The following is a 14,033-nucleotide window of genomic DNA, read 5'->3' as shown; positions in this document are numbered from 1 at the left end:
CATGTAGGCCCAAGGTGCGATTACAGTCTTTGCTCAGCTTCTGAAGCAATCCAGCAAAAGGGAAATAGCATTTCTAACACAGCTGAAAAACGCCCTTGTGTCTACTAACTTTATTTTTACAAGGAATATGAAACAGCAATATGACATTTTCTGACGAGCCCCTGAAAGATGAAAGCCGTAGTCTTCTAACCTGCTGTTAGCTGCTCAGCATTCTCTCCATAGATCCCCTGCCCTGCTGCTCAGCCAGCGAGTGATGTCATGGGATGCTGATGAGTGTCTGTAAGGGTGTCAGCTGGAGAGAGTGGGCTGAGCAGGAAGGCTGCTGCCCCTGATGGGGTATTTACCATGTAGCTTGTAACCTGTAAACCTTCTTCAATAAACCTACAACTTGTCAGGCTACATGAACTGGCTACCCGAATCCTACTTATTAAGGAATAATCTTTAATGACAACACCCACATACGCTCCAGTGCAAACATTGTTAAGGTGGTATAACAGCAAAGTTGTAAATTGAAGTGAATTAACTTCGTGCAAGTATATTTTTGTGAGACATGCCCAGATGTTTCCTATCATCACCGTGTTGTCATAGCAACCTGTACAATTCACTCAAACTTCATCAATTGTATCTATTTTTGCTGCAGGGTAATACTCAACATCAGCTCGTTCAATCATCGGTGCATCCAGCAGCCACGTTGTGTCCATGCATGGTGTTACCTGGGGGAAGTGGAAGAGTCCTGAGATCCTGGCCAGTGGGACAGAGGTGGAGGACAGGATCTCCCCCACAAGGCCTACCGGCATTGAGTGGGGGTCGCAGCTGTACCCCGGGACTTGCCGCTGCTTCCCTGTCAGCACCTCCAGAAGCCCCTGGATGGCCCTGATTTGGGAGGTGCAGGAGTCGAAGATGCGGAAGCCGAGTGTGATGTTTGGTAGGAGGTCTGGGGAACGATTAATTTCCTCGATGGCGAACACCATGGCGAGCACATCCCGATAAAACCGAATGTGGAACCTGGAGGGTAAAAGCAGCAGATGTTAACCTCATTTGCTTGAGGGGCGTAGCTTTCAATTGTGCAGCAGGTGCAGTTGCACCAGGGCCCAGAAAGCAAAGGGGCCTGATTATTGCTGTTTTTCCTACCCAAGCAGCAGTCTGGGTGTCATTTCCCTCCCTTGCTCTGGGGCCTGGGGCACGCTTGCCACGTCACCCCATGCAATATAAATGAAGGTGACCTCGCTAGGTAATGTAATGCACAGGAAAACATATTCGAATCAGGAAGTCATTCAGTTGCAGGCACAGTGCCGCCAAGTGGCAAGTGGAGGGTCAGTAATGAATAATTGTGCTCCAGTTGAGCATGGGTGGTACACCCGACAACCTTACCAAGACATTATAAGAAAGTAAAGGACATTGACAAACCTTCTGTCCTACGTTAGACCTGTTTCATGGACAGATGAGGCCGATTCACAAAGGTGCATTTGGACTCAGGTTTAAATGTGCAATGTATTGGAATTCACAAAGGTGAGCTACAACTGGTAACGTTACTAGTAGTGAGTTTACAAGTAGTAGTTAGTAGTAGCAGCTTACCTTTGTGAAAACCAAAGTTAAACTTGAACTTAAGTCTAAGTTTAGCTTTGTGAATTGGGCCCTCAGAATTAATTAATGGAAATACATTTCTGCACTTTATAGATATCTAGTTTATATAGACGTTATTGGCAGCACTGCACGAGAACCCTTTAATGACAGTATGTGCACAAACCCACAGGTAGATGACCATAAGCTCAGGTTGTTATAACATGTCTTGGCAACAGGTCTTCCATTTAAGCCACAACATATCTGTAATGTACGTCTGTACCTCACACCAGCTGTGCTCCTTCCTTACCTTGTTCACATGAAATAGGGCTTGCAATTAAAACTTCACAGGTAACTAATGTGTAACCATTTAACATTTACCATGTTGCATTACAGTCTTTCCATTCCATACATATAGACGTACACATTGTCAATCTCAGCTACTATAGTTTTTTTTAATGATTTAGTCATTTTATAGAGTAACCTATGGAGCAGACAGTTGGATGATGTCATCAGAGGTGTCATCAATTATGTCATTCGAGATGTCATCAGTAATGGGGTGAGTAATGGCACTTAACATGTCACAAGAAATGTGAAGGCAGAAGCAGAAGTTATAGTTAGCTCAAAAAACTATATAGAAAACTCGGTGAGTTTGCGCACTCGTAATTCAGAGCAATGTGGGGCACACATGCCTGTGACAAGAGTCCAGGGAAGGAGTCGCAGCGGCTGCTGTTATTCATGTTTTGTTGCATTTAGCTCTACTTTTTAGTGCAAAATCCATCCTTTGGATGATTTTTGTGTGAGGATGCATTTTGTGCTAAGAACATAGAGCTTTTCTATGACTAGAACTACTTATGTTCAATAAAATTGATCCCAAGCTACTAATATTACTAGTATTGTCATAAAAGATTACTTTAGTGTTCACCCCCTGAGGATTACCAGCAATGGTCACCTCAGTGCATCACGGAGAGCTGCCAGCACAAGTGTAAAAAGGCTTTTTCAATTTAGAATGCCTCTACATGGGTAATATATAACAGCCATAGTTGCAACGCCCCTTCACAGTATCTCATGCATGTACTTGTCGTGCTAATTTTTAATGTTAACAATCCAATCATGGGGTGGGACTGGTGTACTCTAATCTGCACCTCTCCTTGTTTCGTATTAGTCTCTTTTGGGCACCACCTCCCTAATGAGTGGCCACCAGCCAGTACGGCCAGCGTTTTTCTTGTCATTCGGAAGAGCACCCCAGTGGGTAGTGGAGGCCTATCTGTTCGTCGGGCCATCTATTCAGCCAGACACAATATTCAGTACTGGGAAATATAGATGTAGGGAGCGGGCACACTCGTATTAGGATGGCAGACATTTAGATCCCTAGGACCCATTGTGAGAGTGCAGCCAGAGGATGTGCGGCAATACTATTAGCAGCAGACCAACATACTCCAAGATGGTTGACAGGAAGCTCCGTAGGGTGCATTAGAAAGAGAGCAAGCAAGATGATGGTGCAGGAGAACCACATGACCACTATGCAGTGTAAAATGTTTTCCTGGCTTGCACCAATTTAGCTCCAGTAGGCAGCTGGTGGCTGGCTAGACAGCGTTGGAACACTTGAAGGTCAGATGAGCACAGGGCCGCATAGTGGGGGATCTAACTCAGGGTGGAACACTCGTCAATACCGCCCGACCCAGAGGGAACTGACTGATCAGAAGAGTTGGGTCCGACATGGGCCTTTAGGACCAGCTCGCTTTTTTATCCACAGATAGAATACACACACATACTTGTGAGCATTAAATCATACACAATACAATATGAGATAATGGGGCCCACTATTGAGACTGTGAGAGAGGTGTGAGTGTAAGCCGATAAGTGCCATACAAAAAAATGCACACTGTTGCACAATGAAACTCTAGGCTCACCCCCAGGGTAGGAGCCTGTGACCAATAGCAGGTGGAGATTTTACAGAAACATGCTAGGGGTCAAGACCAATTCTAAACAGGCTCACTGTGAGCACCATGTAGATAAGTAGACTCGATGTATTATTCAAGAGTGGTCAATGACATGGGAGTGCAAAACTTACATAAGACATTAATAATGCCATGCATGGTGTACGAATAAAGTAATCATGTCACCTTAAATGCCTTCAATGTCTGTACAGAGTGTGACTACAGGGCAACGCTCCCACTACTACCCCGGTTTTGGAGAAAGTGAGTGAAACTCAGGTAAGAGGGAAGATTTGGAAAATGTAATATGTGCTTCTCACAATGGGGGGGGGGGGGTGCTATCTAGATTCTCTATATAAGTGAAGTGAATTTGGAGGGGATACAGGTTGAGCATGGAAACTGTATTGTTTTTAACTTCTATGTAATCTACAGTGAGTACAAAGGGGTAGTAAAGTACAATTATTCTCTTTACAGGATTAACTGAGGTGTTACTGTTAAATAGGGCAAAATCGGCCAGAATTATCAGAGTCACCCCTACACAGTAGGTACTGAAATAAGAGGGGTGTCCCTCAAGGTAAGGGATCAGTCATCCAGGTGAAGGTCTAATGACCTTGAGTGGCAAAGATAGAGGGCCAAAACCTGTTGTTGATACATGCAGAGAGGGGGGCAGGGAGATAATTGCCCAGGGTCCACCACATATCTTTACTTTTAATCTTGCCAAGGGGGACCAAGAATAAAGTTTAGGTGGGTACCTCCTTAGACCATTTCAACATTGGCTGCAATAGTGGACCCCTTCAGGAAGCAGGGCACCAACCTTTGCTAACACACACCTTGCTCCACTTTGAGTGTTGATCTGCACCAGTGTGTTGTGCCATGCCCTATGATGAAGCATGCCACTACACAGTAGGTGAGGGAATTTTCAACAAACTCGCTCGGGGCCCAACCAGACAAAAATCTGAGGTACCATTTAATATTTACCCTTTCCCTTCTAAGTTGAAAGGCAGGTCAGGCAGCGTAATACAGCCACTGTTTAAACAAGGAAAATGGGAACTGGGTTTTACTTCTCATGCTATCTTTTATAAAATTAAAAAAGGGATAATTATGGTAACAGGTTGATTTTTTTCACACTATAGGCTATTGCAGGAAAGACAGGATTACTGCACGTTTCCACACATTCTGAACCACATTTTGCTTAACTTGAATTACAATCAACCAATTCAATTATATTTATTTGAAAACAATGCTAACTTTAGTTTGTTGTGTTTGGTTTCTCAGTGCAGGAACATGAAAGAGCAAGACACCAGGGGCCAGATTTATTAATACTTTGCGCTGCGTTTGCGTTACCTTTATGATGGAAACCCAGCGCAAAAGGCGGTATTTACTGTCCAATATAAATCAGCGTTTGCATTGGATAGTGTCCAATAGATATGTGAGGCGGCCTATGTGCTGTTTTGTCTTTCGTTGCCTCAATTTGGAGTTCCGTGGGTGGTACATGAAAATTCCAATGCCATCAATGAAGGATTCTGACACCAACCTCTACCTACAAACATTGGTGCCAAAATCCTCCTCGAGGCAGGTGTAACAGGGATACATGTTTCAGTTTCTCCTAATTGTTCCAACTGTGCGTGTGTGCTGCATCGTATGACACACAAATAAAGTCTGAGCATAGTTTTTGTACTGAATATGACCTCTTCCAGTACGAAAACTGTGCTTCAGAGAACCCACCAACCCTAGCACTATGGCCAAAGGGTGTGTGCATTGACGCACAGCTTCCAAAGTGTCCCAGTGAAGGGAAAGAAGAAACACGCAGTTTCATAGTAGATGATGCCACATGTTTTCTCTCTCTCTTTGATGCAGGGAAGCGCAGAAACATTGGTGCTGCATTGCCTTGCATCAAAGAATAATAAATCTGGGCCCGTGGATGCACGTGGTTTGTGAGAAGGATAATGCTATGACAATGTATGCCCATGTACCATAAGGAATCACATACCCATTGCTGTACATTGTACATTATCATACGTCACCTTGGAGTTTCATGATCTTATGAAGGAACTTGTCTGTTCTCCACAGAGTGTAATAAATATTTCTTCCCTCACAGGACGCCAGCTGTCCTACTTCAATGCGTGCTGTAATAAACTGTTCTCACCTCTCCTAGCACATCAGCAGTGAGACTTTTATATATAGTGTAATGAACTGTTTGTACCTCTTCTAGAACATCAGCAGTGAAACTTCTTACCCTTCACTGGATAACAGCAGTGACTCTATACAGGCTGTAATTTACTGTTCTTACCCTTCACATATCAGCAGTGACACTTCCATATATACTGTAATGCACTGTTCTTACCCTTCACAGAATAACAGCAATACCACCTCTATATGTGCTGTAATACACTGTTCTTAGCCTTCACAGGATATCAGCTGTGACTCGTTCATACAGACTGTAATAAACTGTGTTTACCCCTCACAAGATATGAGCTGTGACAGTTCTGTACATACTGTAATAAAATGTTCTCCCCCCTCACAGGATATCAGATAGATGTGACTCATCTTTACATACTGTAATAAACTGTTCTTACGCCTCACAGGGTATCAGCTTTGACACAACTACACATACTGTAATAAACTGTTCTTACCTCTCAGGGGACACCCGAGGTGACATTTATATTCATTCTGTAATAGACTTGTCTTACCAGTCACAAGATATCAGTTGTGGCAGTTATGTGCAGACTGTAAATATAAAGTTCTTACCCCTCACAGGATATCTTTAGTCACACTTCTTATACATACTGTAATAGAATGTTCTCACCCTTCACATGAAATTGGTTTGGGTTCTTCGGTGAATGTAAGCTCAGGTGATGTGTACTCAGAATGAACAACAAACACTCCCCCTAAGATCCTGTCTCCTTCCTGGTAATATGCATCCTGCGTCCACGCCTGGAGATTGCAGACTGGCTCTAGAGCCCTGCCTCTGAAGAAGGCAAGCAGAAGAAGCAATGCACTGACACACATGCCCATCGAGCTTCCTGTACTCAATGATCTCCTTCAATTTTTAATAAAATAGTTTTCCTCTAAATCCAAAATCACAGCTTCTGCCCATGTCCTTTCTTCATTGGGTTTGTGCAAATGTCTAAATACTGTTGAAGCACGGAGTCCTTTCAGTTGATGCTTGATTGCTCACTTAAGTCAGAGCTGCCATACACACGTGTCAACTTTGGCCAAGCAACACTAGGTGCTACCTCAAAGTGGCAGAAGGATTTATAACATGTTCTCGGCATCAGCTGTCTTCCTGGTCTGCAGGGGAAAGAGGAAAGTAGTAATTTTAAAGCTAGTTGTTAGTGTCAAACCTTTTTATTTTCCAGCAATGTGGAAAGGTGTGATTTGCAGTAATGAGTAGGTTCATCTAATTACTATAATATAGTACGCCACCTGTACAACGTACACTCCTAGGCTAAAATATCAAGAACTTAAGTTAAACATATTGTTAAATAGCGATATTACTCTTCACGTTGGTGAGCATATAGCGTTAGCATTAGCATATACCATTAGCTTCTCCCTAATTAGAAAATAATGGCAGATTAAACAAAATGGCATTAGTTATTTGCTATACATTTCAACATAATGTGCACACATTCACAGCAGGGGAGTCAGTAGGTACTGGGCCCCAGCTGCAACCACAGGGATCTGTCTCTGTTGATGTTCCCGACCACCGTACTGCAGTCCTCCAATCTAGGAACCAAGGGTCAGATGTATCACAGGGTTTACCCATTCTGTGTCTATGGGAAAATGTGTTCGTACATATGGCCCCAAGTAACTGCTGGCTCTCAGGGTAGCAAGGAAGAACACTCCATTTCTCACACAAGAGATGGGGAAGTACTGTGTACTAGAGACTCAGAACACAGCAATGCAACAAACAAAACAAAATAATTCACTGTCCAGTCAGAGCACTGTATTGCACATAAAACTAAAACCTAGAATCAAATGAACAACTTTTTAAAATAGTGTAGGAGGCTGCACTGGCTTGTAGTGGGTACCAAGAGGTACTTACACCTTGCACCAGGCCCAGGTATCCCTTATTAGTGTAGAGGGGTGTCTAGCAGCTTAGGCTCATAGAAAAGGTAGCTTAGCAGAGCAGCTTAGGCTGAACTAGGAGACGAGTGAAGCTCCTACAGTACCACTAGTGTCACTTGCACAATATCATAAGAAAACACAATACACAAATATACTAAAAATAAAGGTACTTTATTTTTATGACAATATGCCAAAGTATCTCAGTGAGTACCCTCGGTATGAGGATAGCAAGTATATACACAAGATATATGTACACAATACCAAAATATGCAGTAATAGCAATAGAAAACAGTGCAAACAATGTATAGTCACAATAGAATGCAATGGGGGCACATAGGGATAGGGGCAACACAAACCATATACTCTAGAAGTGGAATGCGAACCACAAATGGACCCCAAACCTATGTGACCTTGTAGAGGGTCGCTGGGACTGTAAGAAAACAGTGAGGGTTGGAAAAATAGCCCACCCCAAGACCCTGAAAAGTGGGTGCAAAGTGCACCTAAGTTCCCCAAAGAGCACAGAAGTAGTGATAGGGGAATTCTGCAAGGAAGACCAACACCAGCAATGCAACAACAATGGATTTCCTGACGAGAGTACCTGTGGAACAAGGGGACCAAGTCCAAAAGTCACAATCAAGTCGGGAGTGGGCAGATGCCCAGGAAATGCCAGCTGTGGGTGCAAAGAAGCTGCCACCGGATGGTAGAATCTGTGGATTCTGCAAGAACGACAAGGGCTAGAAACTTCCCCTTTGGAGGATGGATGTCCGACGTCGTGAAGAGTCGTGCAGAGGTGTTTCCGTGCAGAAAGACCGCAAATAAGCCTTGCTAGCTGCAAGGGTCACGATTAGGGTTTTTGGATGCTGCTGTGGCCCAGGAGGGGCCAGGATGTCGCCAATTGCGTGAGGAGACAGAGGGGGCGTCCAGCAAGACAAGAAGCCCACTCAGAAGCAAGCAGCACCCGGAGAAGTGCTGGAACAAGCACTACGAAGTGGAGTGAACTGGAGCTCACCCGAAGTTGCACAAGAGGGTCCCACAAAGCCGGAGGACAACTCAGGAGGTCGTGCAATGCAGGTTAGAGTGCTGGGGACCCAGGCTTGGCTGTGCACAAAGGAAATCCTGGAAGAGTGCACAGGAGCCGGAGTAGCTGCAAAACACGCGGTTCCCAGCAATGCAGTCTAGCTTGGGGAGGCAAGGACTTACCTCCACCAAACTTGAACTGAAGAGTCACTGGACTGTGGGAGTCACTTGGACAGAGTTGCTGAGTTCAAGGGACCTCGCTTGTTGTGCTGAGAGGAGACCCAGAGGACCGGTGATGCAGTTCTTTGGTGCCTGCGGTTGCAGGGGGAAGATTCCGTCGACCCACAGGAGATTTCTTCGGAGCTTCTAGTGCAGAGAGGAGGCAGACTACCCCCACAGCATGCACCACCAGGAAAACAGTCGAGAAGGCGGCAGGATCAGTGTTACAAGGTCGCAGTTGTCGTCTTTGCTACTTTGTTGCAGTTTTGCAGGCTTCCAGCACGGTCAGCAGTCGATTCCTTGGCAGAAGGTGAAGAGAGAGATGCAGAGGAACTCTGATGAGCTCTTGCATTCGTTATCTAAGGAATTCCCAAAAGCAGAGACCCTAAATAGCCAGAAAAGGAGGTTTGGCTACCTAGGAGAGAGGATAGGCTAGCAACACCTGGAGAAGCCTATCAGAAGGAGTCTCTGATGTCACCTGCTGGCACTGGCCACTCAGAGCAGTCCAGTGTGCCAGCAGCACCTCTGTTTCCAAGATGGCAGAGGTCTGGAGCACAGTGGAGGAGCTCTGGGCACCTCCCAGGGGAGGTGCAGGTCAGGGGAGTAGTCACTCCCCTTTCCTTTGTCCAGTTTCGTGCCAGAGCAGGGCTGGGGGATCCCTGAACCGGTGTAGACTGGCTTATGCAGAAATGGGCACCATCTGTGCCCATGAAAGCATTTCCAGAGGCCGGGGGAGGCTACTCCTCCCAAGCCCTAACACCTTTTTCCAAAGGGAGAGGATGTAACACCCTCTCTCTGAGGAAGTCCTTTGTTCTGCCTTCCTGGGCCAAGCCTGGCTGGACCCCAGGAGGGCAGAAACCTGTCTGAGGGGTTGGCAGCAGCAGCAGCTGCAGTGAAACCCTGGGAAAGGTTGCTTGGCAGTACCCGGGTCTGAGCTAGAGACTCGGCGGATCATGGAATTGTCTCCCCAATGCCAGAATGGCATTGGGGTGACAATTCCATGATCTTAGACATGTTACATGGCCATGTTCGGAGTTACCATTGTGACACTATACATATGTCGTGACATATGTATAGTGCACGCGTGTAATGGTGTCTCCGCACTCACAAAGTCCCGGGAATTTGCCCTGAACAATGTGGGAGCACCTTGGCTAGTGCCAGGGTGCCCACACACTAAGTAAGTTACCACCCAACCTTTACCAGGTAAAGGTTAGACATATAGGTGACTTATAAGTTACTTAAGTGCAGTGGTAAATGGCTGTGAAATAACGTGGACGTTATTTCACTCAGGCTGCACTGGCAAGCCTGTGTAAGAATTGTCAGATTTCCCTATGGGTGGCACAAGAAATGCTGCAGCCCATAGGGATCTCCTGGAACCCCAATGCCCTGGGTACCTCAGTACCATATACTATGGAATTATAAGGGTGTTCCAGTATGCCAATGTAAATTGGTGAAATTGGTCACTAGCCTGTTAGTGACAATTTGGAAAGAGAATGAGAGTGCATAACCACTGAGGTTCTGGATAGCAGAGCCTCAGTGAGACAGTTAGTCATAACACAGGTAACACATACAGGGCACACTTATGAGCACTGGGGCCCTGGCTGGCAGGGTCCCAGTGACACATACAACTAAAACAACATATATACAGTGAAATATGGGGGTAACATGCCAGGCAAGATGGTACTTTCCCACACAACCCCCCCCCCCAAACGAAGGACAATAAGACTAGCCATGACCTGATGAGTCTTCATTGTCTAAGTGGAAATATCTGGAGAGTCCATCTGCATTGGAGTGGGTACTCCCAGGTCTATGTTCCACTGTATAGTCCATTCCTTGTAGAGATATGGACCACCTCAACATTTTAGGGTTTTCACCTTTCATTTGTTTTAGCCAAAGTAGAGGTTTGTGGTCTGTCTGAACAATTAAGTGAGTGCCAAACAGGTATGGCCTCAACTTCTTCAGTGCCCAGACCACAGCAAAGGCCTCCCTCTCTATGGCAGACCAACGCTTTTCTCTAGGGGTCAACCTCCTGCTGATAAAAGCAACAGGTTGATCCTGGCCCTCAGAATTAAGTTGTGATAAGACTGCCCCTACCCCTAATTCAGATGCATCAGTTTGGACAATGAATTTTTTGGAGTAACAGGGGCTTTTCAGGACAGGTCCAGAGCACATGGCCTGCTTCAGCTCCTCTAAAGCTTTCTGACAGTTTGCTGTCCATAATACCTTCTTAGGCCTTTTCTTAGATGTGAGGTCATTAAGAGGGGCTGCAATGGAGCCATAGTTCTTTATGAACCTCCTGTAGTACCCAGTGATGCCTAAAAAGGCTCTCACCTGAGTCTGAGTTGTAGGGGGAACCCAATCTATAATAGTTTGGATTTTTCCCTGAAGTGGTGCAATCTGTTCTCCACCTACCAGGTGTCCCAGATAAACCACTTTCCCCTGCCCTATCTGGCACTTTGACGCCTTGATAGTGAGGCCTGCCTTTTGCAGGGCCTCCAAAACTTTCCATAGGTGGACCAGGTGATCATCCCAGCTGGAGCTAAAGACAGCTATATCCTCTAGATATGCTGCACTAAAAGCTTCCAGCCCTTGCAGGACTGTGTTCACCAACCTTTGAAAAGTGGCAGGTGCATTTTTCAATCCAAAAGGCATTACTGTGAATTGGTAATGGCCTCCAATGGTTGAAAATGCAGTTTTTGCTTTTGCATCTTCTGATAACTTGATCTGCCAATACCCTGCAGTCAAATCAGAAGGGCTTAGATACTTGGCAGATGCCAGTGTATCTATTAGCTCATCTGCCCTGGGTATAGTGTGAGCATCAGTTTTGGTTACCTGGTTGAGACCTCTGTAATGAACACAACATCTCATTTCCCTTTTAACATCTTTGGAATGAGGTTTTGGTACAAGTACCACAGGAGAGGCCCATGGACTTCCAGAGTGCTCAACCACTCCCAGTTCAAGCATTTTCTGCACTTCTTGCTTTATGAAGTCTCTGACATGGTCAGGCTGCCTATAGATCTTACTTTTGACAGGCAAGCTGTCTCCAGTATCTATAGTGTGCTCACATCAAGAAGTGGTGCCTGGCACAGTAGAGAAGAGTTCAGAAAACTGACCCAGGAGATTTATGCAGTGGTCTTTCTGCTCAGCAGTAAGACAATCTGCCAGAACTACACCTTCCACTAGAGCATCTTCCTCTGTGGAAGAGAAGAGATCAGGGAGGGATCACTCTCTTCTCCCTGTCCTTCATCTGTTGCCATGAGCAGTGAGATCAGCCCTGTCATAGTAGGGTTTCAGGCGATTGACATGGAGCACTCTAAGGGGACTCCCGGCAGTGCCTAAGTCAACTAAGTAGGTGACTTCACCCTTCTTTTCAACAATAATGTGGGGTCCACTCCACTTGTCTTGGAGTGCTTTTGGGGCCACAGGCTCCAAGACCCACACTTTCTGCCCTGGTTGGTACTGGACCAAAACAGCCTTCTGGTCATGCCATTGCTTTTGGAGCTCTTGGCTGGCCTGAAGGTTTTTACTGGCCTTTTTCATGTACTCAGCCATCCTTGATCTTAGGCCAAGTACATACCCCACTATGTCTTGCTTTGGAGCTTTTAAAGGTTGTTCCCAACCCTCCTTCACAAGTGTTAGAGGACCTCTTACAGGGTGTCCAAATAGGAGTTCAAAGGGGCTGAAGCCCACTCCTTTTTGGGGTACCTCCCTGTAAGCAAAAAGGAGGCAAGGTAAAAGGACATCCCATCTCCTGCGGAGTTTGTCAGGGAGTCCCATTATCATTCCTTTGTGAGTTTAATTAAACCTCTCAACCAGTCCATTTGTTTGTGGATGATAGGGTGTGGTGAACTTGTATGTCACACCACATTCCTTCCACATGGCCTTTAAGTAAGCAGACATGAAATTGCTTCCCCTGTCTGATACCACCTCTTTTGGGAAGCCCACCCTGGAAAAGATTCCCCGGAGGGCCTTTGCTACTGCAGGAGCTGTAGTGGTCCTTAGAGGAATAGCTTCAGGATATCTGGTGGCATGGTCCACTACCACCAAGATAAACCTATTGCCTGAAGCAGTAGGAGGGTCAAGGGGGCCAACTATGTCAACCCCTACCCTTTCAAAGGGAACCCCACCCACAGGCAGTGGAATAAGGGGTGCCTTTGGAGTGCCACCTGTCTTGCCACTGGTTTGACAGGTTTCACAGGACTTACAAAATTCCTTTGTGTCCTCTGACATTCTAGGCCAATGAAACAAGGGAACAAGCCTGTCCCAAGTTTTAATTTGCCCTAAATGTCCAGCTAGGAGAATGTCGTGGGCTAGAGTTGGGAGGAACTTTCTGTATTCCTGAGGAATCATCAATCTCCTGGCAGCTCCAGGTTTTGGATCCCTTGCTTCAGTATACAAAAGGGTGTCCTCCCAGTAAACTCTTTGAGAGTCACTGACATCCCCATTTGCTTGTTTGACAGCTTGCTGCCTTAGACCCTCTAGTGTGGGACAGGTATGCTGTGCCACACTCAGCTCCTCCCTGGCAGGCCCCCCTTCACCCAAAAGCTCAGCAGTGTCTGCTTCCAGCTCCTCTGGTGTAGGTTCTGCACAGGGTGGAAATTCTTCTTCCTCAGAAGTAGAATGCACTGTAGAGGGAGGGATAGTAGGTAGTGTTTTACCTTTACTAGCCCTAGCTTTAGGGAGCACTTGGTCCATTCTTCCAGGATCCAAGTCACCCTGTCCTTTTTGCTTTTTGGCCTGAGCCCTGGTCAAAGCAAAAATATGCCCTGGAATGCCCAGCATTGCTGCATGATCCTCCAACTCCACTTCTGCCCAAGTTGATGTCTCTAAATCATTCCCTAGTAGACAGTCTACATGTAAATCTGAGGCAACCACAACTTTCTTTGGACCAGTAACCCTCCCCAAGTTGAGATTCACAACAGCCATGGGGTGGCTAAGAGTGTTGTTATGAGCATCAGTCACTTTGTACTGGTGACCAAGTAGGTGTTGTTCAGGGTGGACCAGTTTCTCTATTACCATTGTAACACTGGCAGCTGTGTCTCTGTAGGCCTGAACCTCAACACCATTTATTAGGGGTAGTTGCTTGTACTTATCCATATTAAGGGGACAAGCAACCAAGGTGGCCAAATCAATGGCCCCCTCAGAGACTAACACAGCCTCTGTGGTCTCCCTAACCAGACCAACCCCAACTAAATTTCCAAAAGTGAGCCCAGCTACTCCCTTGGATTGGCT

At 45.9% G+C, this 14,033-nt stretch overlaps 1 protein-coding gene across 1 annotated transcript in view; it reads right to left on the bottom strand.

The window, feature by feature from the left end:
- Positions 1 to 971, bottom strand: part of LOC138249287 (extracellular calcium-sensing receptor-like) — a 68,939-nt gene extending 67,968 nt beyond the window's left edge. The window contains exon 1 of the mRNA XM_069203242.1: positions 792 to 971. Coding sequence (XP_069059343.1) covers positions 792 to 971 — 180 coding nt within the window. The remainder of the gene's footprint in view (positions 1 to 791) is intronic.
- Positions 972 to 14,033: the final 13,062 nt, after the last annotated feature.

Source organism: Pleurodeles waltl, chromosome 8 (genome assembly GCF_031143425.1).
Source record: "Pleurodeles waltl isolate 20211129_DDA chromosome 8, aPleWal1.hap1.20221129, whole genome shotgun sequence".
Lineage (NCBI taxonomy): Eukaryota > Metazoa > Chordata > Amphibia > Caudata > Salamandridae > Pleurodeles > Pleurodeles waltl.
The sequence above is the reverse complement of the archived record's forward strand: the minus strand, read 5'-3'. Positions and strand labels throughout refer to the sequence as shown.